Source organism: Syngnathus scovelli, chromosome 6 (genome assembly GCF_024217435.2).
Source record: "Syngnathus scovelli strain Florida chromosome 6, RoL_Ssco_1.2, whole genome shotgun sequence".
NCBI lineage: Eukaryota > Metazoa > Chordata > Actinopteri > Syngnathiformes > Syngnathidae > Syngnathus > Syngnathus scovelli.
In genome coordinates this window covers 7,229,993-7,256,613 of record NC_090852.1, presented here as the reverse complement: position 1 = coordinate 7,256,613, position 26,621 = coordinate 7,229,993, and the positions used below count along the sequence as shown (strand labels likewise).

The 26,621-nt window shown below is 41.7% G+C and overlaps 2 protein-coding genes across 17 annotated transcripts in view; both read right to left on the bottom strand.

Annotated features, from left to right (window-relative positions):
* Positions 1–2,127: 2,127 nt before the first annotated feature.
* Positions 2,128–14,400, bottom strand: LOC125970875 (zinc finger protein aebp2). Its single transcript, XM_049723604.2, has 9 exons — positions 13,796–14,400; positions 12,626–12,836; positions 12,336–12,443; positions 12,046–12,229; positions 11,760–11,884; positions 7,877–7,944; positions 5,268–5,381; positions 4,416–4,445; positions 2,128–3,689 (listed from the first exon to the last, which is right to left on the bottom strand). The coding sequence occupies exons 1-9, from the start codon at positions 14,323–14,325 to the stop codon at positions 3,677–3,679; spliced, it is 1,383 nt and encodes a 460-aa protein (XP_049579561.1). The 5' UTR covers positions 14,326–14,400; the 3' UTR covers positions 2,128–3,676.
* A 1,119-nt stretch (positions 14,401–15,519) lies between these two features.
* LOC125970873 (pleckstrin homology domain-containing family A member 5) overlaps positions 15,520–26,621 on the bottom strand; it is a 51,669-nt gene continuing 40,567 nt past the window's right edge. For 5 of the 16 annotated variants that reach the window (XM_049723586.2, XM_049723587.2, XM_049723599.2 and 2 more), the window contains 19 exons: positions 26,100–26,595; positions 25,038–25,121; positions 24,392–24,511; positions 23,722–23,775; positions 23,108–23,188; positions 22,372–22,428; positions 22,199–22,279; positions 21,574–21,723; positions 21,385–21,486; positions 20,907–21,059; positions 20,333–20,479; positions 19,775–19,889; positions 19,482–19,597; positions 18,232–18,447; positions 17,984–18,145; positions 17,757–17,890; positions 17,500–17,639; positions 16,329–16,410; positions 15,520–16,145 (listed from right to left, as the gene is read on the bottom strand). In XM_049723586.2, coding sequence (XP_049579543.1) covers positions 16,067–16,145; positions 16,329–16,410; positions 17,500–17,639; positions 17,757–17,890; positions 17,984–18,145; positions 18,232–18,447; positions 19,482–19,597; positions 19,775–19,889; positions 20,333–20,479; positions 20,907–21,059; positions 21,385–21,486; positions 21,574–21,723; positions 22,199–22,279; positions 22,372–22,428; positions 23,108–23,188; positions 23,722–23,775; positions 24,392–24,511; positions 25,038–25,121; positions 26,100–26,595 — 2,569 coding nt within the window. In that variant the 3' untranslated portion in view covers positions 15,520–16,066. Of the gene's footprint in view, positions 16,146–16,310; positions 16,411–17,499; positions 17,640–17,756; positions 17,891–17,983; positions 18,146–18,231; positions 18,448–19,481; positions 19,598–19,774; positions 19,890–20,332; positions 20,480–20,906; positions 21,060–21,384; positions 21,487–21,573; positions 21,724–22,198; positions 22,280–22,371; positions 22,429–23,107; positions 23,189–23,721; positions 23,776–24,391; positions 24,512–25,037; positions 25,122–26,099; positions 26,596–26,621 lie in introns of all 16 variants that reach the window. The other 11 variants (XM_049723589.2, XM_049723590.2, XM_049723597.2 and 8 more) reach the window with 9 other exon arrangements.

The following is a 26,621-nucleotide window of genomic DNA, read 5'->3' as shown; positions in this document are numbered from 1 at the left end:
CTGTATAGTACTCGACATTTGGATTAGTTTAGTCAGCAGTGAGACAAAACGATGACATCACTGGCCTGTAGGCAGGGGAAACTGGGCAAACATGCAGTATACGAAAATAATTTCCAGTTTCATCAAAAGTGGTACAATACCATTTTAACAATCTGTTTAGTTTGAGCTACTGCAATTTTGCAAAATCAGCAAGATAATTTGGGGAAAGCTTCAGCTCCTGTATCGATGCTAATTAGCTTATGCAAGAGTCAATTACAACAATTGTGCATCAAGTACAGCAATATAACGTGTCTCTGCCAAATGATATTCCAAGACAATAAGTGAAATGGGAGGAGAAAACGTCACAGGGAAGAGAGAACATGCAGCAATTCTTAGAAACCGCTCAAGTGTAAAAAAATGGGAGGGGGAGGGGGGAGCATGAGCAAAGTACACCAGGCCAATCATATTTCAAGGGCAAATGTGTTTAATCATCTGAGAAAGGGTTGCCCACTTCAGATAGCAACGAGATGGCCACAAATGCTCCGTTACTACCACGCAGTGATGCGGGCCTACAAATGAAGAATTGTAAAAGTCAATGTTGCGTCTTTTTCGACCTGCATTGCGGGATTTAGCTTCTTCTTTGACAATCGTGCCATGTTTTGGTGGTTCAATTAACATTGTGCAGCTTACGGGATGTCTATTGCTTGGTGTGTGTATATATATATATATATATTTTTTTTTTTTAATTAATTACTTATTTATTTTTGCCACGTTCCACATTTGCTTTCAGTCATGTCACCCATGCCTTGCTGTACACGTTCCACATTACAGGAATAACAGATTCAAGCCCATTTTAGTTGTCCCGAGGCTCTAAAGTCCTTAAACATTCTCAAAAGGCAACCTCGATCGTTCAGAGAAAAATGCATCTGTACTGTTTTCACAGAGGCTAGTGGAAACATTGACGCTAATATGCCTTTGCTAATTGGGGCTCCCGAGGGCATGAGTTCGGAACGTACAACCAGACATAAAAAAAAAATGCACGGGCTAAGTGTTTAATAAACAAGGAATGGAAATAGAGTACAAATATTTTTGCATAATCTCTGAACATTGAATGGAATTGTGAGTTAGTGGGAAAAGCAAAATCATGAGCTCATTTAGTGTTGCTCTTGCATTTTCTTTTGCCCGTACAACGCTGATGACACAATATGAATATGATGAAGCATCGTCTATAAATAACAGCTACTGCAATTGTTCAGCTGATGGAAAAGCAGCGAAAGGGAAAGTATGCTGGCTAAATGGCCAAAGGGGCCATCCCGCACACAGAGGCACAGAATCTGCCTGCTGAAATGAGTCTCGGGCAAAACACAATAGCAAAGCTGGACATGAGCTCATTAAAAGAGGCTGCCCCATTGCTTAATGTCAATTTATATAATCTCCATGTTAATAATTCCATGTCAATCAAATTGTACTAAGGAACTGCCATATTGGTTCGATTTGTAAGACATATTGATGGTACATGTTCAACATAACCGAGCTGACCACAATTGTTTTATAATCTATGGTAGAAAAGAATGTCGTCATTTAGTCGTATACTGCAAAACTAAAACTGCCACAGCATGTGTAAGGCACAAGAACGATGAGCCAAGCTGTGGATGCTTTCCAAGTTTTGATAGTTGAACAAGAGAAGCAATGGATCCCTCATTCCCCAAATCCCTCTCATCCTTTCATCTTGTGGTAGTGCAATGTACCCTCCAGAGAGTTTAGGCTTTAACAGGGAGTCCACCAGTCAAATCCTTCCTTAATCAGGTTGGAAGTGTTTCTCGTTGGAAGAAAAGAGAGCACCCCGTCAATCATGGTGATCATGATTTGGAAGCAGAATGACAATTGATCGTCTCAAAGCCTTCTCGCTATCATTTTGGTGACTCCAGTTCAAGTATGGCAAAGTTTCAGAAACAATGTGGTTTTGTTTCATTTGCAAAATGTAATTCTCTTCATCTAGACATAGTAGACTGATTTAAAATGAAAAATAAATAAATACATAAATAAATAAATAAATTAATTAATTAATAAACAAATAAATAAACAAATAAGTAAATAAATAAGTAAATAAATAAGTAAATAAACAAATAAACACACCCACACACGGAGAAAATTCAACCTTTTATGGACTGCAGGGAACAGAGATTTTCAGCACAGATGCAGAATATTTCACAACGGCGGTATAGAGCACTAAATTAGGAGATTTATTACCAGTAAAATTATGCATGATCACGAGCAAGAACGCGTAACAAACCTTTATGCAAATCAGAATAGCACTTTGTCACACACAGATGGTAATTAATTAGCTGAAATTGTGAATGGTGCCACTCACAGCTTCACAAACCTGCAAATGGATTGCAAATGTAAATTGCGTGTAGCACACGTGTGACGTAGCTAATTAAAGATTATCTAAAAATGTCATGCTATAAAAAAAAAAAGGAATCTCCTGAAAGAGATGCACACAAATAAGCTGTATTGTAGCTTTTGATTATGATTAATGACAGGAGCATTTTTTTTTAATTTGTGAAAATGAAAATACCATTTTATTTGGTTTGTGTTTAGGTTTTTTTAATATATTTGTTTTAAATAGTAAAATATCAACTGATCATTGTTTCACAGAATTGTGACAGATTGAAAACAATATTTGTAGCCATTTATGATTTTCTATACTGTATTGTACATTATCAATACACGCACGCACACATTCTGTTCATTTACAAAAAAAGAAAAAATTTTTAAAAATTACATGCGAGCGCTTCACTCCACCCACCTTAAACCAAACACTCGAATGTGTCATTATCAACTCCATTAGTGCTTAAGTGAAATGAAGTCCATATGTGAGAAGCTAGTAAAGAGCAGCAGACCTCAGCCTGAACTCAGTTTTCACCCAAGTCCAACAAAGATCTGCCTGCTGACCAAGTTGACTCACAAATAATGCAAACCAGAAGCATTGCTTCTCTCTGGCACTTCCACACCCTCATTGATAAATACAAGCCATATTTGTCAACTCTTGTCATGGCTCTAGTTTTATTAAAAACACAATACTCCACCGAAACAGGACAACAGACAGTAGAAAACAAGCAGTTCAGATGGAATTGAGTTTTGAAACAGGTGATATGTTAGAAGATATTTATATATAGAATACAGTATAAACTGCAAAAGGGGGAAGTGAAAGAAGTGAGGTGCAATTTGGCGTGCCGGATCTTATCGAGTCTTATTGATAATGTTGGGCATCCAGTTATTGCTTACAAAAGGTATATATGTATGTATCATTCCGCCGGGTTAGTATAGTCGGTCAAAAAAACTGAGTTACATGGTAATACTGCTCAAGACGATAACAACACTTCAAGTGTCCCTCGTGCTGACGTTTAAAATAGCTTATCACAGTAAATACGGTGCCATCGCTCACACTAATTCACAACCATGATCATTTTGTTTACGTTATAAAAATATAAGTTACAAATTTGCATACATAATTTATACAAAACATTAAACCGTTGTTACAACATTGGCTATGAGGGCACACTGTATTTTGAGATTTTCTTTTTTAGAGGGCAAAAAAGAAGACATTTTCTTCTGCATTCTTGATGAAGACAAATTGTTCATATTGTTCCACGTCCCATTCCAGAGAAGGGCGACGACGAGCGTCCCATCCCAATTAGAAATCACCGCTAAGACCAAGAAATAAAAAGTGATGACTCCTTACAGGCTAAGTGAATTGTGAGAGATGTTTTTAGTGAGGGATGAGTGATTACAATTATATGAGACATAAAACATGAGCTATCTTGGTAGATGCCTTGATTTAGTATACACAATGTAGCGTATTGACAATTTTGACATGAATTTGTGCATTCGGTGCTGAACTGCTAATCAATATAAAAAGAATTATTAAGGTTGGTTGGCTTTCCTAAAGACTTTTTAAGAAGAATCTTTTGGCATATTAAGTCCATGAATGACCATTAATACTAACGATTAGTATGTGGGGCAAATCAACAAATTGATATAAATAATAATAATATGTAAATATATTTATATAAATACATATAAATATATTGATATAAATCCATGCTCCAATGTATGAGTCTGATTGACTTTAAAAAAATAAATATTTTTAAGTGGGTTGGTGACCATTAAATGCATTTTGAAACCCTCCAAATTCTTCAAACAAAAAAAATAACCAACCACAAATAGTATTTCAAAATATACAGGGTCGGGGGAATTTAGGAATATGAGTGAGTATCCGGGGTCAAATTGATTTGGTCATTGTTTTGAATAACTGTTTTTAAAATACATTTTGAAATGATTTTGTGATACGATATGTCAAACATTTTATGAGCAAACCATGAGGATTATTGACTGATTAGATGATAGGAATTATACAAGTTGGTAAAACTTACCACTGCTTTAGTCGCTTCTGTGGAAGTGCTCTGGAAAGACACGGAAAATATTGTGTTTAAAGACAAAGTACACAAGGTGAATGGGATTGGATAAGAATCACTTTATACAGTATTGTGTTTGCATTTTGTTACGTTATTAGTTTACTTCATAACTAAACATTCCCACAATGAGAAATCAAATGTGGCCTCTAATGGCACCCCTGCACACATTTACGGATTAAACAAAATGGGAACTATCTTCTACTTCACTGATGATCTCACCGACACGTTTTCTTTCAGACACATTAACAACCCAATTTGTTTGTGGATGTTAATGCACTTAAACAACCTTGAAATAATCTTACTGAGGCGTGACAATTGTAATGAACCGTGAAACCGAAGTCCAGTAGAAGTGACTGAAGCTGCTACATATTCAGGTCCAGCCCTTTGTGACTGCTTTTGATGCATCCTTTAGTCATTATGAATATTTTAGGTGAATTGTTCCCCTTTGAGAAATCACTTTTAGCTTCTTTGTCATTTTTAAAAAAAAACCTGTTCCTCACCTTGTTGAGGGTTTTGCAGAGCTGCAGAAAAAGCAATCATATATAATTGGATAGGTAGTTACAGCCTTCATAAAGTTGTGCTATGGACGATGGTTGAGAAACTAAAGCAGTTGCTGATAACAGGAACTGGTGCCCCCAAGTGGTTTTGAATGCATAATTAACTCCAAAATACATGTATGGAAACCCTTCTCATGTCATGAAGCCGTGTTATTACAAGGAAATCATGTTTGCTGGTTGGCTAAGGATGGCGCTGGTCTCCAGGTATCAGCATGTACAACCATGACACTAAGTGGCACACGCGGATTCCCACCTGTATATGTTTGGGTCTAGCAGCATGGCGGTTTCCTGCGGCAACTGGGATAAGTGTACCACTTTGGTCTTCAGCTGAGATCGCTCCGTTTCATTCACCCACACGTCAGGCAGGCTGTTAGGGAACACATCCATAGAACACGTGGTTAGGCCAAAAAGAAGGTAAACAAAAGAAGGGATGGAGAGGGGCAGTTGTGATGGAGTGAAACGGACAAAGCGGCCCTTTTAATCCAGAGGACGCCATCACCTTTCTCTGCATGGGAATACTTTGACTAGACTTTGACCTATGTGAACACAAAACTATCAAAAGTAGGAATAAGGCGCGGAATAAACTCTTTCATATCTGGTGGGAGAGGATGACAATCTCACGCACATGCTGCGTTGCAGTGCTCAGCTGCATCTTACTGTACCCACGTCAGCACGCTCCCCTTAAAAGAAAGGGAGTGTGCGAGTTTTGGCGTGGCAAGTCAGCTTGCACAAGACGGAAACAAAGAGTTTAGCGAGTCGGCTGTGCCTCTCCCTCCCTCCCTCCTAGCTCTCCCCCGTCTCCGCCCCCAGCATTCCCCTCGTCACTATGTGCGTCATCACTGGAGCCCCCTGAGACAGACAAACGGACACGCACACGAAGCAAAGCAGGGAGCCAGCCGGCCCAAATCGCTTATTCACATGCTTAAGCAGTCAGTTTACTGAGATGGCGTGAAGGTAGTTCACATGAAGGGCATTCGGGCTGCGGAGGAAGAATGCAAAAAAAAAAAAAAAAATAGATATATGTAAGGTCAGGAAAAGGACTTAAATATAAATCTAGTGCATTTCCTGTATTGCACAAATTATTTGCCAACCTCCTCCACGTCGTTTGGCTTGGTCCTGAGTTAGTGTCCACGTATAAAGCAAACTTTGAACTCACAAAACGCTCACGTGCGTCACGTCACAGTGCCGTGGCACGACCGAAGCAAACAGTTAGCCAATCCGCTGCACACATACAGTATGCACACGCAAACTCGTTGAGAGACTCCGATTATTCAGTCAAGCATAGCAAGTGAAATCAAATAGATGTGTTTTCTTTTCCGGAGAATGATATTTGTCTTGGTTATGCCAGCTCGGGAGAAGCCCATACTTACAACGCGGATTGATTGCTGCTGCCAAATGGAGATGGTCGGCGAGATGACAGAAGCAATAAGTTCAACACAAAGCAGCAGCGTATATTCAATTGCTAGCATATTAAGAGGCTTTATATGGGACTCAGCAGAATGACTGCGAGATTCAAATGTCATTTTAAATAGGGGAGGATGGCAGGCCACAATAGAGGGAGCACATTTTGATGCAGCCAAATAAAAGTAATGTAATTTCACATGAAATAATCATTTGTCAGTCATTTTTGCTTGATATTGATATCTAATATCAGATGTTTGTAACTATTTAAGGAATTTTCAGCAATTGTTATTTCAGACAGTGTTTTACGATTGACATTACAAAAAAAAAATGTTTTTTCAAGTTTGATCAATAAAAACAAATAAACAAAAAAGGGCACATTTTTAAGACTTGAACTAAAATATTTGCTTACAGTCAAGCAATTGCTGCGCAACTGTTGCTTGTACTATAGAAGGATCTTATCCAGAGTCAATGCATGCAGCCAAAGCAAACAATATACTGCTGAATGCAAAGAAATTGGATATTCTTCGGTGGCGTGCACTAAAATCTTGGCAAAACATCTCAAGGTCAGGCACATAGTAGAACTTCACATCCAAGTCAAAAAGATCACCTACTCATTCAAAAAAAACAAAATCGCTGAAACACACCGAGGTTGACCTCATAGTACACTTTTAAAATGAATGTTCACTGGAATCACATTTGATTCTGTATGACTAATGTTATTTTTTTCCTGTCCAAAAGTTGCATTGCTGTTAAAACAATTATAAAAAAAAAAAAAGTTTTTCTTTGGTTGCTAGTTTGTACAACTCTTAACTTATGAAACTACTGAATCTTACTTTCCCTTCTAAAATTGAAAGAAGACTGACATGGCTCTCACTTCCATCTACCACATTTTGGAGGTAGCTAAAGGAGGAGCATAGCTGGATGAAGAATTAGAAGTTTGGCTGCAGAATATTAAGCAGAAGCTCTCAATGACTTGATGATGCATCATCCAGTCTCCAAGGCTCCCTGCCATTATTGTCCTTGTTCCCACAGTACTCACCCTGCTCCCTTTTACCTTTCTCTTTTCCTCATCTCCCTTTACTGCTTGATTCCACACTTTTCCTCCAGCTCACATCTCTTCATTCTCTGATCATCTTCAGAGGCTTAATAGGAGTGCAGTGTTGGATGTTTCCCTCAAGCAACAATAAAAATAGACATGGCCGGATTCTCACTAAGAATGAGATGAGCACCATTCATAAGCATGGCGCTAACCTTGCTCGGCCTTCTTTAATTGGTTAATGAGCAAGCGCCAAGGTTGCCCTACGCTGAGCTGCAACCTGATGTCCATGTTTTTGGAATAAGGGAGAAAGAGATGAAATTTGGAAGGATACAAATTCCACCCAATGATACGCATTCTGATAATCAGCATTTTGTTTTCCAATTTTCTAATTATCAGCCAATGGAAGACGTTTTACTCACATGTCCTCGGGTGTCCAGTGTAAGAGAACTTTGACTTTTCCTGAGCCCTCCTTCCTTTTGGCTAGCACCTACACAGCAATAAATTGACATAAAACAAATATTAGGGTACTGCCTGTACAAATAATTGTTTTGTTAAAGCTATTTGCAAAACAATCATGGTCATCATCATTATCTGCAACGTTAATGAAAAATGCTGAAAAAAAAAAACAGCAGCAGCCGACAGTTGAACCAACAACAGATAACGATAAAAATTCAAAGCAAGATGCGATCCAACAAGCACGATGGAATCATTCTCTTTTGTGCGTCGAGAAACGGCTTCAAAGACATGTTCCCCTCCCAGGAATAATGAGCCTTCATAATTCAAACATCTTACCCACTGATACAGAAGCTTGATCATTAACCACGAGCAGCAACGTAAGGCCGCTTAATAATGCATGCTCAAGTGAAGATGGATTTCTATTTTCAACGAAAACTGTCCTCTGTTACCGTTCAGCAGACAAGGAACAGGTGGGAAAACATTCCCCTGATAAAAAAAAAAATTGAACAAGAAATTATTGATTTCTTGTAATACTTTTATGTCAGTTCCACATTGCAACCAAACAGGACATGGCTTGATTACAACAAAGACATTTTGTTCAAGAGCAGAAAAAAAAAAGGGGGGGGGGGGGGGGGCTTAGCTTATTATCTTCTGGAACCAAACTCATTGTAATTTTATTATTCTTTTTTTCATTTTTTATTTGTAGACATCATCTCTACAGCAATAAAGATGTCACAAAATTCAATTAGCCGACTCTCTCTGTCTGCAATTAAGACACGTGTCACATTTATGGCTGAATATTTTGGTTGACTTTTGTTCAGACAGGAAGACGCCGAGTCAAGCACGATTTACCTGCTTTAACTCTGCCCCCAAACCAATCACAGCATGACTGCCCGTAATTCCCAACCTTCCACATGTAAAAATAGAGTTGTGACCAAAAAAAAAAAGTGTTTGTCAGGCTCAATGGCCGTTACTTACTGCATGACATTCCGCCTATCATGCTGTGTCAGTTTACAGTAAAACTGACCTGGAATTCACAAAAATATTGTTGATAGGAAGCGAGAGAACTGGAAAAATAACCAGCAGCCTCAAAAATAGCCACCGATAGAACCTCTTACGTCAATTGGCTCTTTTAAGTTAGGAATGTCTATTTTTAGGATGGCAAATGAGCTCACAGAGAAAAAGTTCTCTTACGCACATGAATATCTGAAATTATTTTGGTTACCCCTGAGACTGACTATGGGAGGGATGGAAACTAGTTTGAGGGGAAGATGGAGGACACTGCACTACCTAAAAAAAAAAAAAAAAGTCAGACCAAGACTTTCTAGACAAGAAGAGTATCTCTTAACTTGCCAGTTTTCGCTCCAGAACATATTTTGTTTTTTTGACAGGATACTTTTCATACATACAGTCGCGGTGTTGAGGTGTACATTACACAAAAATATTTAGCTGGGCAAAACTGACACCCAAGTAGGAATTTGTTTCAGGTTTCTGGAACAAGGTGGCAGGGTGAAAATGAATGAAAGAATGAGTATCCTGTACTTTGGAAATATTTGACTGTCTGTACACTGAATGTTTGGTGATAATGGCACAAATATTTTAATCCAAACATAATAAAAGACGAGCAGTGTTCGGCAACAGATTGTAGTGGTTGCACGGTATTTTGAATTTCTAAATAAATATACGTATATATCCAGAAAAACTAAATCCTAACAAGGGATGAGACATTTCTGAGGTCAAAGGAAGGACTTGTTAAATTGACAGCTGCTTTAATTTACAAAAAACAGAAGTTAGTCCATGATCACCGACCACAGATTTAACACAATGGTATGTAAAGGCGGAAGATAAATGCGCTGGCCCATGTTGGCGCTGTATGAAGTGATTTGTGAAGTGCCTGCTTTAATGAAGCTGCATCAGCTCTTGAAGCAGGAAGGGAGGAGGTAAAGAAAAGGGGAGGATGAGCAGTGAGAAGTACGCAGGCAGTAAAAATGGAAAACCAAAGGCAGCGTGTGTGTGTGTGTGTGTGTGTGTGCGTGTGTGTGTGTGCGTGTGTGTGCGTGTGTGTGCGTGTGTGTGTGTGTGTGTGTGTGTGTGTGTGTGTGTGTGTGTGTGTGTGTGTGTGTGTGTGTGTGTGTGTGTGTGTGTGTGGAGTAAGCCCGGTTCTAATAGGGTGCTTGCCTCCTGTCAGCGGGTCAAGCACTGAATGACGCAGATGGGTGCAATAACAAATATATCCTATCATAAACATGGCTGACTTGCTCTGGCGTGTCAGCAGGCTCTCTGGCCAAACACCACAGAACCCCAATCCCACCCCACAGTCTCTGGCCTAGAGAAGTCCGCCGGGGCAGGCCTTCTTGCCCACAAATCTCCAGGGCTGGAGGGCTGGAAAACATGCATTCATCTGGTTAGATCTTCTTCCGATTCCCTGACCCGGACGTTCACCTCATCCCCTTTAGTCTCCCACTACACAAGTGTCCTCCTTCCGACCTTGTAACCAAAATCGCTCGGATTTCTCTTCAGCTCTTCCCAAGCTTCAGCTTTTCCATTTCCCAGTAGATCTTTTCATGTCACTCGATATGGCCTGAAAACGGATCTATTTAAATGCTTGTGTTGAACACACTTGTGCTTTATGCATACCTGACCTATGAAAGGCGACAATTGAAAAGCTCAATTAGCACTCATCATAATGATCCTCCCCATCGGGTTCGCCCTAATAATGACACACATGCATATTACAGTAAAAACAGTTGCTTCATGCATGTGAATTGGTGCATTTGCCACACGGGACCAACAAATGAAAGGAGAAAAGAAACAATCTTTTCTTATTTTCTACTTCATCTCTCCAGCTCCATAAAATGCATTAGTGGAGTGTGAGATCAAAAAGATCTCAGACAATTGTTGCCATTTTTTCCTTGGAGGATAAACATGCTTTTTACATCTAAGGAACACACACTATTTTTTTCTGCAAGGTTAGCTACTCGTAGCGAGCTATGTTGGCACAGCACAATCAAAATGCACTATTGGAGTCAAAACTCATTATCAAGCAGTTACATCGGAAGAAGCATTGCCTTTTTGGAAAAGCTTTTTGAATGAACTGGTGGTTGAAAATATGCTTTCTTGGTGAGGCTTCGAACGGCTGATTAGTATTATATATCACTCGTGTTTAGAATGACACAGGCACCCTACACACAAACAATTCAATTGTCTTTGCTGTGAAGTCGGATTCAAAGAAAAACAACCCAAGCCTTGAGGCAAAAAGAGGTTCACTTAAAGTGCACAGACAGAAAAAAAAATCAACAGCACAATGCAGTGGTGGCTTCTCCAAAAATGAAACTACTACCCCCCCTGGTGAGCAAAAGTAAAATACAAGATTCGAGTATAGAAAGATTCGCAACATAAAAACCCATTGGACAGACTGATGTGAATTCTTGAACGAATAATAAATTGCTAAAAAATATAAGTAAGCTAAATAACCGGTTAAATAATTTGTCTTTCTTATTATAAAATGTTTACTGTATAATTAATTGTTCATATGAGGCAGGATTTGTTACTTCAGCAATGGCAGTCATGTTAAAATTTTTAGTCACTAAACATACAGTATTCTAAATGTAAGTAGTTCACTTGATGAGTTTAACCAATTACACCAGGCCTGGTTTGCCCAAATCCTGTACGTACAGGAAGTTCTCGGTTTATGATGACAGTTTCGAAAAAGCTCGCAATGAACTTGTTTGAATACATAGTCATTTGTAAACATGGGGGAAGGAATATATTCAAACACGTTTTAATTCTTTTTTAAATAGATACACAAGGTCGTCTAAACAACAACGGAAAAGCAGAGAGACTCACCGTGCTGCTAAAGACCACACTGTGGCCGTTGCCCACACTTTCAATATGAGTGGAGAGGTTGAGACAGACGGCTCGGTGACGGATGGCGTCCATGGTTTGAGCGTCAAAGAAATCATGGGGCCTCGCTGGTACGGTAGCGGGACAGTGGAGGCAGACAAAAAAAACATCTGATTATCATTCAAAGTCAGACGTGTTTTTGTTTTTTTAGGTTAAATAAGAACCTCAATGAGTTGCTTCTGTGCTTGTGTCTATTGGGTAGCGTCAGCGTGCCTCTTAGTTTACGTACGTAGGGAGCACCTGCGTTTATTCTTGGGCTTCTTCCTCTTGAGGCCAGCCTTGGACGGCGACTCCTCCTTGAGTTTCCCCTGGCTAGACATTTTGGAAGAGCTTTGCTGGCTGAAGTGGCTGGGGACATGGCGAGCCAGCCCCCCCTGAGAGGCGAAACTTGCGGTGCAGCCACCAACGACGCACTGAGAGAAATTAAACACTTCTAAATACAAGCTGGAGCTTAACTATGGTGACAATATTGTATGTGTTGAATCATTCTACTTGAAGGATGACGCTGACAGGTTTTACCTTGAAGGGCTTATCACCGCTGTGGGTCAGCATGTGTCTCTGGAGCCAACTCTGACTAGTGGAAGGAGTGTTGTACACCTTGCAACCTTTCCATAGACAAACAAACACCTAAAGAGCAAGGTGAACAAAAGAGAAACATTTTAAAAGTGTGTCATTGTGGATGAAAGACTTCAAAACGAATGAACGACAATGATTCTTTTCAGAAATATACACCATTTGGAGGTTGAACAGTTGAAATCCGTAAAACAAAAAGCTCAATAAGCAAGATGGTTTCGTTCGAATATACTGACCCCTCCTCGTTGTCCGTCCACATGGACACCCCTGATATGTTCGGCAAGATCAGGGCTGGAGTTGAAGTACTGAAGGCAAAGGTCCCAGCAACAGGAGTAGGCCACGGTCTTAACAGTAGAGGAGCTGGCACTGCTTTGTCCGTTCATCATAGCCGGAGTGGAGCGCCCACTTGACACTGTGCTCTCCATCTCCAGCAGTGTGCTGCTAATGCTGAAGGAGAGAGCAGGAGTGAAAAGTTATTGCAAAAAAAATGACGCATCCTGATTTTGACTATCAGTGACATACTGATAAGAACAATTAAATGCTCGATTGCGAGAGAGCAGAACCTACACAATTAACCTGTGTGTCCACTTCTGGTGACATTTTGGTTAATTGAAGAATCATTTGTGCTGTACAATATGGATTTAAAATATCTAGTTTTACATTTTGTTTTTTAAATGATGGACTTCATCAGGGGCGGCTCGGTGGCGCACTAGGTAGCACGTCCGCCTCACAGTTAGGAGGGTGCGGGTTCGATTCCACCTCCGGCCCTCCCTGTGTGGAGTTTGCATGTTCTCCCCGGGCCCGCGTGGGTTTTCTCCGGGCACTCCGGTTTCCTCCCACATTCCAAAAACATGCTTGGTAGGCCGATTGAAGACTCCAAATTGTCCCTAGGTGTGAGTGTGAGTGCGATTGGTTGTCTGTCTCTGTGTGCCCTGCGATTGGCTGGCAACCAATTCAGGGTGTCCCCCGCCTACTGCCCGATGACGGCTGGGATAGGCTCCAGCACGCCCGCGACCCCTGTGGGGACTAAGCGGTTCAGAAAATGGATGGATGGATGGACTTCATCAGTTACAGTAGCAACAACAGTACTGCTTTGGTACCATCTAGTGGCATCTTGCTGCCATTGAAATAATTTAAAGTGAATTGAAATCATCACTTGAACAAACAGAGCTTTGCCCCCCTTTGGTGGCATCTTCTGCCATACAACCCATTTTGAGTGTGGAAAATATGTGTAATGTATTCTTTCTATGCACCAATATATTGTTTAAAACATTTAGTGGGAGTGCGAATAGGTGAATCCGCCGGTGCACAACGCGAGAATGCGGGGTTCCACTTTTGTTTATTTATTTGTAATCACCCTGTTGCGTCCCTGGGGACAAGTGACAGCGCAATCCAAACTTTCTTACCTGTCTTCAGAGTCCATGCGGCTCAGCGGTTCACCGTCAGAGGAGGACATCTCCACGCTCGGCTGCCTCTTGTCACCCAGCGCCGTGTCTCCGCCGCTCAGTTTATCGCCATCCTCGCAAGTCGGTTTCTTATCGCCCTCCTCTATGCCAGAACACCGGCTCTCTTCCCCGGACTCCCCTTTAGCATCTTTCTCCGTGACACATCCGACGCGATCGCCATTGTCATCCGCAAAGTCTTGCGGCGGCTCGGATGGCATCTCCTCGGATGGAAGCTCCATATTTCGAAGAGCGGGTGTGGTCTCCAGGTTGACCGCTTCTGGATCGTCAATCAGCGGCGCCTCGCTAGCGGCCTGCTCTGCTACCTCGCCGGCCTCCGCCTTCAGCCCCTCCATTTTCGTCTCCCTGCAGCTGGCTGGTTGCACTGATTTTGCTTCGGTTTTGCCGTCCTCATCTGTTTGAGTTTCATCCTCGCCAAGAGCGCAAATGTCGGCAATCGCTGCAGGAGTTACCTCGGAGGCAGAAGCCGCCATTTCCGCGGCAGCTTAACACGCGAAGCACTCTCGGTGTCAAAATTGGACCGTTGGTGGAAGTGGGCGGGACGTTGCTCAAGCTACTTTGTGATTGGGCAGTGCGGCCACATGCTTTTGGTATTTAAACGCACCATGTGTTACTGTCTTTCTGATTTAATTCCTCTGGAGTTGTCAACAAGCACTGACCTACATTTATAACTTAAATTGTTACATTTCTCTTGTCGACACTGCTTGCAGTAGTGTATGAGATCGTTGGATTTTTTAACACGCTGTACATCACCCCTATCAAACTCAAGGCCCGGGGGCCAGATCCATCCGCCGCATCATTTTTCGTGGCCCGCAAAAGCAAAATCATGTGTCAATTCAATGTTTCTTGTTAGAATACCAACACTCTAAATTGTCTTTCCTATTAATAGCGAGATATTGCAAATTTTTTTGTTATAATCCTAATTTCAAAATAAATTCGAAAATTTTTGAATTTTTCTGTTGCGTGTATGCGATAATATCCACCCATTCGTTTTTATTTAAGTCATTAATGACCCCACGTGGGAAACCATAACTCCAATGTGGCCCGCAACAAAAATGAGTTTGACAACCTTGCTGTACATTATTAAAGTTACAGATTTTGTCTCAGATATTCATTGATTGCATAAATAGTCATTTGGACATTATGGTAGATGAGAGTTGGTGCAAAAACACTTTTTTTAATGCGAGTGATTCAGAACAGTTCTGTCATCTGTTAAATGAAGAACCACCTTGTTGGTAGACCAAGAGACCACACGAGGGCGGCATTTCACTATTTTTAAACTGGGTGTTGAAGCTCAGAGGAGTGAATGAACCCAAATGTGATAGAAAATGGATCTATGAAAACATATTTTCCACATTTGACATTCCTGCAGGCCTGATATTGACTCCACAGCTGGATCATGTGCTTAATCTCATTAATCATGTGAGAAAAGAACAAGCAGAACAGCAAAGCTTTTTTTTTAAGAACAGAACATTTATTTCATATGATAAAAAACAGATGGCATATGAACATTTGTAAATTAAATCTCATCTGTAACCACGAGTTTGATACATGCTCCCATCTTGCTGCATGCAGCAAGATTCTATACATAGTAAGCCTCTTAATTACACTTTGTACAAGTGAGAAATATGCAACCTGCATCCACAAACTTTGGAGTTAATTATTGCTTCTTTTTTTTTTTACATGTGCTAATATCTTATTTTAATACTAGGCTTATAAAAAGTCATAAAATCCAACCAACTGCAGATTTTGTTTTTCATCTGTTTAAATATAACTCAGCAATCACAAAGAAACAAGAAGTCGAGAAAGACTTAAAACGTAACATTCATAAAACGGTTGTCAGTAATTTAACACAGACTGCCGAATGTCATTTCGAATAGTTAAAACTTTTGAAAAAAATGAATTGTATTAGTCTGCAGTACCAAAATGAGGCTTCTCTACATTGTTGTTTATATGCACACCTCAAGAAGCAAAAACATTTTCCACAGTAAATGGTTAACTATGAATGCTTAAATAATAACCAACACTTTAAAGAATACCTATTAAACTATAAATAATTTTAAAAAAGAGTAAAAACTTTTCAAGGTTAAGAACAACATAAAAGCAGTGTGGTAGTCCCAAAAGAAATTAAATGTTATTGGTGGTGGCAGCCACTTGGAGGAGTGCTTCAGATGTCACAGTGATCACACATATACACACTCATGCACACACGAGTCAGATTTCAGAGAAGCACGTGGCCGTGTCCACTGTTATTTCCTTCATGTGTATGTTTTGACTGAGGCCAGAGCTTGTGCTGAGGAGAGAAAGAAAAGCGTCAATCAAACTTGATGCGGGAGAATTTCGAAATTTCCCAGTTACTTCAAACAGACAATACGTGACTAAGGCTAAGAACAATGGCGAGGACACACACGAGTGTAATGAGTGTGAAAAAAAGACAACAGGTGATGAAGGCCCTTACTGGTGCTACTACACACACATGAAGTGAGAGCCGTCAGCGAGCTGAGGCGGCGTGTTAGGAGACGGTGGGAGGGTTGGGGAAGATGGCGGCGGACTTTTCACTGCAACAAAACACAGCAATATGTTCAAGACCACAGCACACCCCAAAAAAAGGACACAACATGCTTGAGACTAAATGGCCATGAACACTTCAGCCACACCGATTGGGCTTCTTTTACCACTTGTGTGTGTCCATCTCGGAGATCCCTTTTATTTACTGCTTTCAGCACTAATCGCAGCCCTGGGTCAGACCGCGGCTTGGAAAATTTCAGGGACAGAAAACGCCTCTTTTAGTCTTTAATGAGTGAGACGCTTTCTAGTGAGCAGCTGTGAAAGAAGCCACAAGTCGTGCGGGGTTGAAGTGCTCATTCAAGTCAAGCCAATATCTAGTGCACAGCATCATCAAATGGAAAAATCGTTTGGATACAGAAAATATCCAGAACTAGATTTGTCTACTTAGGGATACCCCCTAACATTGTAATGAAATGTTATATGCAGTACACACCAGCCACAAATTTAGGTACCACCTGCATAAAAACTAGTTATAAATATCTAGTTTTTCATTTAATACTACTCAGAGATGATTTTGTTGTATTTTGGTTTTACCTCTAGGGGCAATGTATCATGATGCAATACATTTTTTTTTTTTAACTTCAGCCTCAATAATATTTTTTTTTATTAACTTTGTTGATTGATACAAGGTTTAGCAGGTGTACATATGTATGTGTATGGTGAGTTATTAGTTTTGGACTATGTGCCAAACAACCTGATAAAACCCCCTTCCATGGCGGAGCGATGGATGATAAAAAAAATATTGCACAACAGTGTACTTGTGTTTGGATTAAACATATTTTCCAAACAGATTTACCGTCTCACTATATACATCAATAATCATGCCCAACTGAACCTGCAGTTGCCACTTTTTGTAGGCATAAAAAGCAGGATGGGAAATGATAGAGAAATTAAATGTCTTTCTAGTCTCTTCATCAAACATTAGTTTGATCTTTTCTTTTAAGTTTACAGTATTTGGAAGCTGCAATGGAGTGGGGTTTATGATAAAAATGAAAAATATGAAGATGGTCTTATGCCAACTAATCTCCACTTATAATTGAACGCCCTCCTCCTGAGGTCATCTTGTGTTTGCAGCCTACCTGCAACCAGCTTGCTACGTTTGGAGGCCTCTGCTGCTAGTTCGTAAGAGATATTAATCATCTTCTCTTTCTCTTGGATGGTAATTTCCTCTTCAGCCTCCACTGGGCTCAATGCTATGGTAGGCATCGGATTCTGCATGCTAGGGGACATGCATTTGGTCAATGTGCGACAATAAAGAAAGCAAGGAATTTTATTCAAATGAACAGAAGGTCAAAAAGTTACAGCAGAAGTCTCCAGTGATGAATTCCATGTTTACCTGTTTTTGGCTATGAGAGCTTTGATGCGGTCAACTTTCCGTTGTTTGTCAGCTTCCTGCTCTGGACTAAGTGCCTCCTCCGGGTCCGACTCCACGTAGCGTTCAGGTATCAGCACTTTGTCCGGCACAGACAACTAGCGAGAGTGACAGATGTTCATGCGTCACGCAATAATTTCCAAGCAGTTTGCTGTAATGGTTAAAAAGTAAAAAAAGGGATTGAGCCTTACTTGCCGAACCACATTAAAGCGCTCAGAGTTTGAGGCTTCTTTGAGACGTGCGATTTCCTCAGCGGGCGTCTCCTGCTCCCTGACTACCTCCTGCTGCCTGAGTGAAGCTTCTAGTTCCAAAATGTCTGTGCTCATGACGTCATCTCTCCGCCTCACTTGAGACTGTGAAATGTTTAGAAGAGAACCTACAGTATGAAAGGGTCCCAGATTGATTGGCTGACGTAAAAGCATCCGTTTCTGTACTGTACCTGGACATTACGTGAATGGTTGTCTTTTGTGAATGAATTGCTGCGAGACAGAGTGTTCTCCTCGGCGTTCCCCCGAATGCGGACACCCTTTTTCTTTTCCTTGAGGGCACCCTGCTGGTGGCGGCGAATCCTCTCCAGCTGCTCCTCCACGCTCATCCTGGGCCGACTGCTTTCTAGCGCGCACAATTGATGCTCCATGGCGCTGTGTGGACGCTCCTGTTTGTCACACAACCAGGAGAACATTGTTGAGAGCGTAAAATCGGTTTATAATTATCATAAAAACACCAACAGTCATGAACACAAAAAAAATGTGCAAAGATGGTAGAGATACCTCAAAATCACAAATCAATAAAAGGCTTGTGGTTGTAAGGTGGAAAAACGTTCAAGGAGATCGGAATACTTTTCCAAGGCTTCGTATGTAACCGAGGTGTTTCAGTACTTTTGTCCACACAATGTATTCCCTGAGCATGCAGTTCAGGTAACAGAAAATAGCCACAGTAATGGTGCTTAATGGGTCTTGGGTGTCTACTCACGCAGAAAGAAACGAGTGCTTTGGAAGCAACCTGAATGAATTGCAGCTATGCACTGACACGCTTCTACCGGCACAAACGTGTGAACCCACAGAGACTGGGCGGCCACTTAAGGCCCGAGCGTGAGAGGCTGACAATGTGACGTTGTGTGCTCGGCGCCAAGCTAGAAGTAGCTGCTAAATTTGGATTCGGTCCAGAGCTCCAAGATGCTGGAGCGACTGTCCAAGGGGATGGTACCTAAGGGCCCGAGTTGAACTCTTCAAGGAACTCTCTTACCACTGCGGGCTATATTGTTAAATAGAACAAAGCCTGGACGGAAGGCAGCAGACAAGTTGTTTGCATTTTTTATGAAAAGCCAGTCTTCATTTTTTTAAAACAGACATGTAGACATAAAGTGGGTGAGAAAGAAAAAAGGACACACCCTGCCATGTGGCACACTAAATAACACAGTTGGTATTATGTGTGGGTGGAAACTATAAATTGTGCTTCTCATTTATTTTACAAGAGGCTGTTTTGGAGTGGGCTGCTCGCACCCGGTGGTGAGTTTAAACATCCAGCTTGATGACCACAACAGGCCATTCCGAATCATCAAGTGCCACAGCTCGGCCCACAGAGGAAAAAGAAGAGCCAACATTATTCATATTTACTGTTATTTGTTTTTGTGGCTATCAAATATGTGGGAAATACCCAGAAGCAGATTGTAAACATTTTGAGACTGACCATTCTGGAGTCAGGCTTTTTACTCTTCCTTAGAGTAACATAGGAGGCGATGGAGGATGAGTCAGGCACTGGGGATTTGGTTCTAGGTGGAACAATGCCAACTGGGTAGGATGGCCCTGGTAGAGGAAGAAGAGACGAATCGTGTGAGGTCATTGTAAAGTGCCACATGTTTATGTTAAAGCAATGACAACTCTTAAAAAATTCCAGTAAGGTAGACTTTTTTTTTTTAAATGTCATCTAATTATCATATCAATCGGTTGCTGCCTTGAGATTTAAGCGTGTCAAGATGATACCTTTGTTTGCAGGATGGTCGGACGGGTGTTCAATCCTGTCTTCTCCGTTGCTCTCATCCACTTCAGCCACTGTGGTGAGCTCCGGTTCACTCTTGTACAGGCGATAGTCTGGCCCCTGTCGATGAATTAGAAATGTCTGCTTCAACACTGAGAATGCAAAGGCTTTATCAATGTGTTTTTTTTTTTTTTTTCTTCCCATGTCTTCTGAGAGAGGGGCCATTTGCCAATGATCTAAGTTTAGGCAGTCATTGAAACAGTCTTTATAGAATTGCATGTCGTATGAGATGGACAAAATAATGAAGAGCAGCCAGCAGACACATTCAACCCAGGATGGTTTGGAAGCAGCGAGATGACAACAAAAGCTGTCAATTTTAAAAAGAATGTTGCAACACTGAAAAAAAGCATATTTCCTTGGGCTTGATGGAAAAAAATGGAATTATGAAATTTAAAAAAGGGATGTTTTGCAACAAAAATATAAAAAATAGATAAATTCAAAATAAAAAGGGGGGGGGGGAGCTACACAGCAGGCAGTGATGCAGCTGCGGGCAACAAGCTTACGCTGTGTGTGCCATTCTTCTGACTTGTCTTCCTGTCCTCCATTCTGTGGAGGGATGCTGAGCGAACTCCGGCATGGGGGGGAATTGCGAGGGGGTTGGGCTCATATGACTGGGGCAGAGGTGGCCGTGGGGGTACAGAGTCCTCCTCCTGGGGGGATTATACAAGGCATGACAGGAGGCAAAGTGACACAGGACGCTGCCATGCACGCTCTGAGTGACCTCCATCTGGTCCTGGCTTCTTTCATTATCTGACCACAAGGACACACTCCGTTGTTGTGAACGACGCCGTCGTACACACCGAGGTTGCCCATCTGAGGTGGCCTTGCTATTTTAGGTTTTCAAGGATTGTTCAAATATAAATGTATAATTACAAAACAAATACATTAATAAAAAATATATGGAGTTGAAATTCATTACCGTAAAAGTAAAAAAATCGATTAGTGCTGTTGTATTATGATATTACAATACAGTTGACCCGTGCACACTCGAGATTCGGAAACCGTGGATTTTTTTCATCTTTTTTTAGTTTTTCTCATGTTTTTTTTTCCACTTGCTTTCAAGTGTTCCTTTCATACCTCTGTTTTCTGCATGCTGAAGTTGGGCCCATACAAGGCCATAGAACCATCGGCGTTCCTCTGGTCTTTATGTTTGTTGAGGACCTCCATTACATCTTGGATCCGCCACAGCTCTTTCTGGATGTGCACATGATGCTGGCTAGGAGGTTCAGTCTGTGAAAACAGAGAGGAAAATATTAGGCCACAAATGAGCTCAGGAGAGGAGTGAAATGGGAGCAAGGATATTGATTGAAGAAAAACTGCACTCAGTTTTACAATCCGTCAATGTGACACATTGTGCGTCACGGAGCTTGATAAGGAGATGTGTTGAGGCTCCCTTTGGCCTTCAACTCCTAATTAGCAAATGAAGTGAGTCAGGTTGAGCCAAGAATAAACGTGACGAGGGAAAAGACAAAAGACTCCAGCATCACTTTGCCCGCTCATCAATTTTAGCTCCCCGAATTAATGCTCTGGTCTTTATTTTGGAGACGAATCCTACCTGCGGACTTCCCAGCGCTTCGAGCTGCTCCAGCAGGTTGCTCTTTGTCAGAATTACAGCTCCTTCTAGTTGGTCATACTCGCGCCATGACCGCTCTAATTCCTGGTTTGAAAAAGATAGATGCACAATTTTTTTTTCACACACCCCACTTGGGAAAAACACATTTGAAAGGATTTAGGATGGCCTTACAGTTGTAACCCGGGAGAGCTCTCTGCAGGTGCCGAGCAAGCCGCTCTGCAGTAAGTCTCTCTGCTGGATGACACTCTGCATGGCAGCCGGGTTGTCTGAACCCAATTCGATCTCCTGGCTGGCTGACAGCAGTGCTGTCTCCAGAGTATGCTGCAGGAAGACACAATTCATCAACATTAGCTGCCTAGTTAATGAGCAATTGGACCGTAACGGAACAAAATGTTATGAATGGTAATTATTGTACATTTCCACATACACTCACAGAGATATTAAGAACAATGTACAAAATTAGCTATTTAACAAAGCGACACCGCCTAATATGCAAAACTATGAAATATACATTTTAAACATGAAACCTGTTTAGATGCTAAGAGGGGTTTGCTGACTTATCAACACGTGTATGTTAGCATCATGTGCATTCGTCCTTAAACATCTTCACCTCTTACACGCCACACCAACCAAATAGAAAACACAACATGTCAAGGGTTTTGCATAAATTGATCATTTGAATTTTGCCAATGCTCTCTGTTCGCTATGGCTTTTAATAGTGGACAAAAAGACAGCCTTCTAAATCTTTCAATAGAATAACAAATATTTTATAATGAGTTATTGAGTGATGAGTCACCTTCTCTCTGTACAGCTGCTGAAGGTTGTCCTCGTGTGTCCTCACCACTTTGTCCTGCTCACACAATCGGCTAAGTTTGGTCTAAGGAGAAAACAACACAAAGGCGGTGACTCTCCATGCGTAGCGGCTGGACGTGGCATGTCTTAGGGTTAGTAGAATAAAATTGGGCATACGTCAATGTCCCCTTCTTCTGACATGTAGCTGTGTTCTCTGGGGTCTTCTGGATTTAGCTGTGAAGCAAAACAAAACATTAGTCAGAGTCTTCTCAAGCGGCATGCATTGTCTAAAACTCCAACAAAGTCGTCTCACTGAGTCATATCATTTCAATTCATCTCAGATTACACAAAACTAATATGACCATGACAATTTCTGTCAAGTTTTGACTTGGTTGGATCACATGACAGAAAGATAAATCAGGATGTGAGAAATTGTCCCACACAACATGCAGACTGTCACATGACGTGGCGGGTTGCGGCGTGACAAGAGTGACAAACTGCTAGCAGTTGAACAGGTGACAATGCAGCTGTTGGATGCCGACTGGGTGAGAGACGGGGGGTCGCTATTAGGCGACGGTGATCAGCCCCCCAAATCTCTTCAGACACTTGCTGAGGCTTTTTTTGTCTCCCCCTTTGCAGCAGCTTCAAAATGCAACTGTAACCAGGCCACAAATGATCTCGATTATGAGGAAGACAACATTGTACTTCTCATTTCCAAGTCATGTTTTTTTTTTGCCATGACTTCTCAACATAACAACAGTCAAAGCAATGCATGGCAGTACAACATAATACAGAGAGATCAATCTTCATGTGTCATGAGGACTTGGACACTGAAGGCAAAAAAAAAAAAAAAAAAAATTAAAAACAGCCAACGTGTGGATGAGGTTAAGCCTAAGCCTTAAATTGGCCTTACTTGCTGGTAAAGTTGAGGCCTCGGGGCCGAGTTCTCAATCAAAGTGTGAGTCATGACGATTAAAGGGTAATTTTCCTTCATCTAGTCCGGCGTGAAGACGAGGAGCAGTAGAGTCAGTTTACAACAGTGCTTCAGTGGATTCAAGTGGATTCAAACACAACACTTGCAAAATGCTTGACAGACGAATATACACGCATTTGCATTTTGAATTAAAGCAGACAAAGAAAATAGTGATGGATACAGCACCACAAAGTGAAGCTTACTAACAAGAAGAGATTGTTCCAAATGCACAAGTGCAGCGGACAATGAGGAACATCAAGGCTACAAAATCCTTCTATATGTAACAATTATTGTCTGGAAATTATACATTTCCACTTATCAGGATTTTGACTGAAGAACAAACAACCACTAAATTCTGCTTTATTGTGCCATGTTCAGAACAGTTTTTAAAGTCAACTGAAGTATTTATAATAAATTATTTTACCACCACTATGTAGCTGACCAAACTCCACAATAAAACGCAAACATTGTTATTCATATATAACAACAGGTTTGTGGCAAAAATAAAAAATAAAAAAATAAAGCAAGGGCCATGCAACCATGAATCACCCCACCTGATTGTCCAAATACTTTAGAGTCCTTTGGAGATGCTGGGACAGTACATCGTTCTAGTGTCATGGCAGCAAGAAAAAAAAAGAAGATTGATACCAAATGAAGGACATTTTATATTCCTTTTTTTGTCACACGTTCAAGAATGTACACGGGTGGGACGACTTAATAAAACAGGAGGAAAAGAACAGTTGAGGAGAAGAAAGTTGAGACATAGGTAAAGCTGACTTCACACCACATCTGGGAGTGGATCGAACAATTCGTCAGGAGTAATGGCAGACTCTCATCCCGCACCCTGCTGACCTAAAACATACACATTTCTAGTCTAACATCTTAAAGTAGACTTAGAAATGCGGGGGATCCTGATTTAACGACGCCGTGTGGCAATTGCCAAAACCACTTTAAGCTTGCCCATGGCTTTGAGTTTGCTTCGCTGTTAACATCTGTCCAGACTCTTTAGAGAAGTGAAAAAACTTAATCGCTTGCCTGGTAAAATGAATTGAATGTTTGATTAGATTTTGAAGCAGAGGAGCTTATGTACCCCCCCCATCAGTAAAAACAGGCACACCAGGGTGGATAGCTGAGGTGGGAGATGAATGGCATACACACGTCACAATAAGTAACATGCCTGGTGAGGAATATTTTTGGGATGGTGGTTATAGGGGGGAGGCTGACCTTTGGGTTGTCGCCATCCATGTTAGGTTGCGTAAGCTGTGCTAGAGTATGTTCCCGGGCAGTGCTTAGCTCTGCCTGCTGCCGACGCAGCTTTATCAGAAGCAAAGTCAGTTCCTCGGGCTGCAAAGGAGGTGAGGTTGCGGGATGCCATTATCAAGCAGGGACATCGGAGGCAAAAAGGAGAAAACACACCAGGATAGGAGATGCATCAATGCTCCCAGGTAGTGAATGCAGAGCATGCAGATAACAACAATGAGATTAGCCAAAAGTGTTGGCAGCATGCAAATTCCCGACAGTGGAGCCTTTCAACACTGAGAGCAGAAAGTACTTCTCACGCTAGCGCCAGTGACTTTGACATACTCCTGAGCTGGCTTAAAAAGTTGAGACTGACAGCGCTTTTAAATCTCTGCTGGCGCGAATCGACTCTTGACTAAAGTCGGCATAGACTTAATCTGACTGCTTGGAGAAAGAACTGTCTGATTTTCTTCTTGGGAAGTTTGTCACAAGGTCATCTTGGATAGAAGTCACATAAATTGTTTGGACCCAAAAAAAATACAAATAAGCCAGCACTAACAGAAACACGGCAGCATAATGATGCATGTTGACAAGTTAGTCATATGTAGCTAATAGACCAATGATGACTTACACTTTTGCCTTGGAGAGACTGGGCGGTGATGGCCTGGACTGGGATTCCTACAGGCATTGACCTCCTATCAGGAGGGTAGGCATACTGAAAGAGACACGCAAGGGCATTCACTCTCTGTTAAACTTTTCATGTAGGAGGTGAATTTATTCAAATCATATAATAGTGTGAAAATTTGCCGTCATGTCAAACAACAAGAACATGTAGATACATATTCTAGTAATCACCGATACCAAGTATCGATACCACTCGAGTGACCACAAGATGGCGGCCGATACAGGTATTGCGAGTACTGATATTTTGAACTATGGCTTACCGATACTGACTGGTGCGCGCCCATTCCTAACAAAAACACTTCCTAAATTGTAAATGAATACTTAAGTCATGGGCGGCTCGGTGGCGCACTGGGTAGCACGTCCGCCTCACAGTTAGGAGGGTGCGGGTTCGATTCCACCTCCGGCCCTCCCTGTGTGGAGTTTGCATGTTCTCCCCGGGCCCGCGTGGGTTTTCTCCGGGCACTCCGGTTTCCTCCCACATTCCAAAAACATGCTTGGTAGGCTGATTGAAGACTCCAAATTGTCCCTAGGTGTGAGTGTGAGTGCGATTGGTTGTCTGTCTCTGTGTGCCTTGCGATTGGCTGGCAACCAGTTCAGGGTGTCCCCCGCCGACTGCCCGATGACGGCTGGGATAGGCTCCAGCACGCCCGCGACCCCCGTGGGGACTAAGCGGTTCAGAAAATGGATGGATGGATGGATACTTAAGTCATCATTATGAAGAAATATCAATGAAAATATTAGATTTTTTTTTTAATAAAAGAGAATATTTTATAATTTTGATTTTGAGGTACATTCTATGTAACAGCTTTGCACATTTCTCCGTCAGCATTATGATGTGGAATGATTTTAAATTCACAGCTGTGCATTAGCAAGATTAAGAGCAAAAATATCTTGACCTCTGAATGTGTTTGGGACCATTTCAATTTGAGAGGTTTCCATACTTTTGAAAAAAAATGGTCATTCAAAATTTTGCTAAACAGGTGAACACCTCATTCAGAACTTGACTCACCATAGGGATTTGGTGCCTTTGCCGCCTCTCCATGCTCAAGTCTCTTTGGTAGATGGGAGAAGCCATCTCGGAGCGGGCGCTGCTCATATTGTACGATCGCGGCTGCTGAGAATAGCCGCCATACATTGACAGGGAACCGTGAGAAGGCGAGGGTGGGATGGAGTAGGTGGGCGCCGCATGCTCCGAAAGGTTGATCATGGTTTTGGGGCTGGCCATATGGCCGGCCATATGGCCGCACATCGGCGGCGCTCTGGTGTGGGCCTGTCGTTGCTGCCACTCATACAGCTGCCACATGGTGTCAGAGCGCACTGAGCGGCGCTTGTCAGCCATCGGGAGACCCGAGGATTGGTCGTATAACGACGGCGACATGCTGCAAATGCTGTCCCTCTGCGTCATGCTATTTCTGGGCATGCTGCGGTAACCGTCGCCATAATGAGGCACATGGGGCATTCGATGGTTTGGCATGTTCCGAGGGAGTGTCTGGTACGATGTGATGCTGCAGAAGGAAAAGAAGTGGGCACA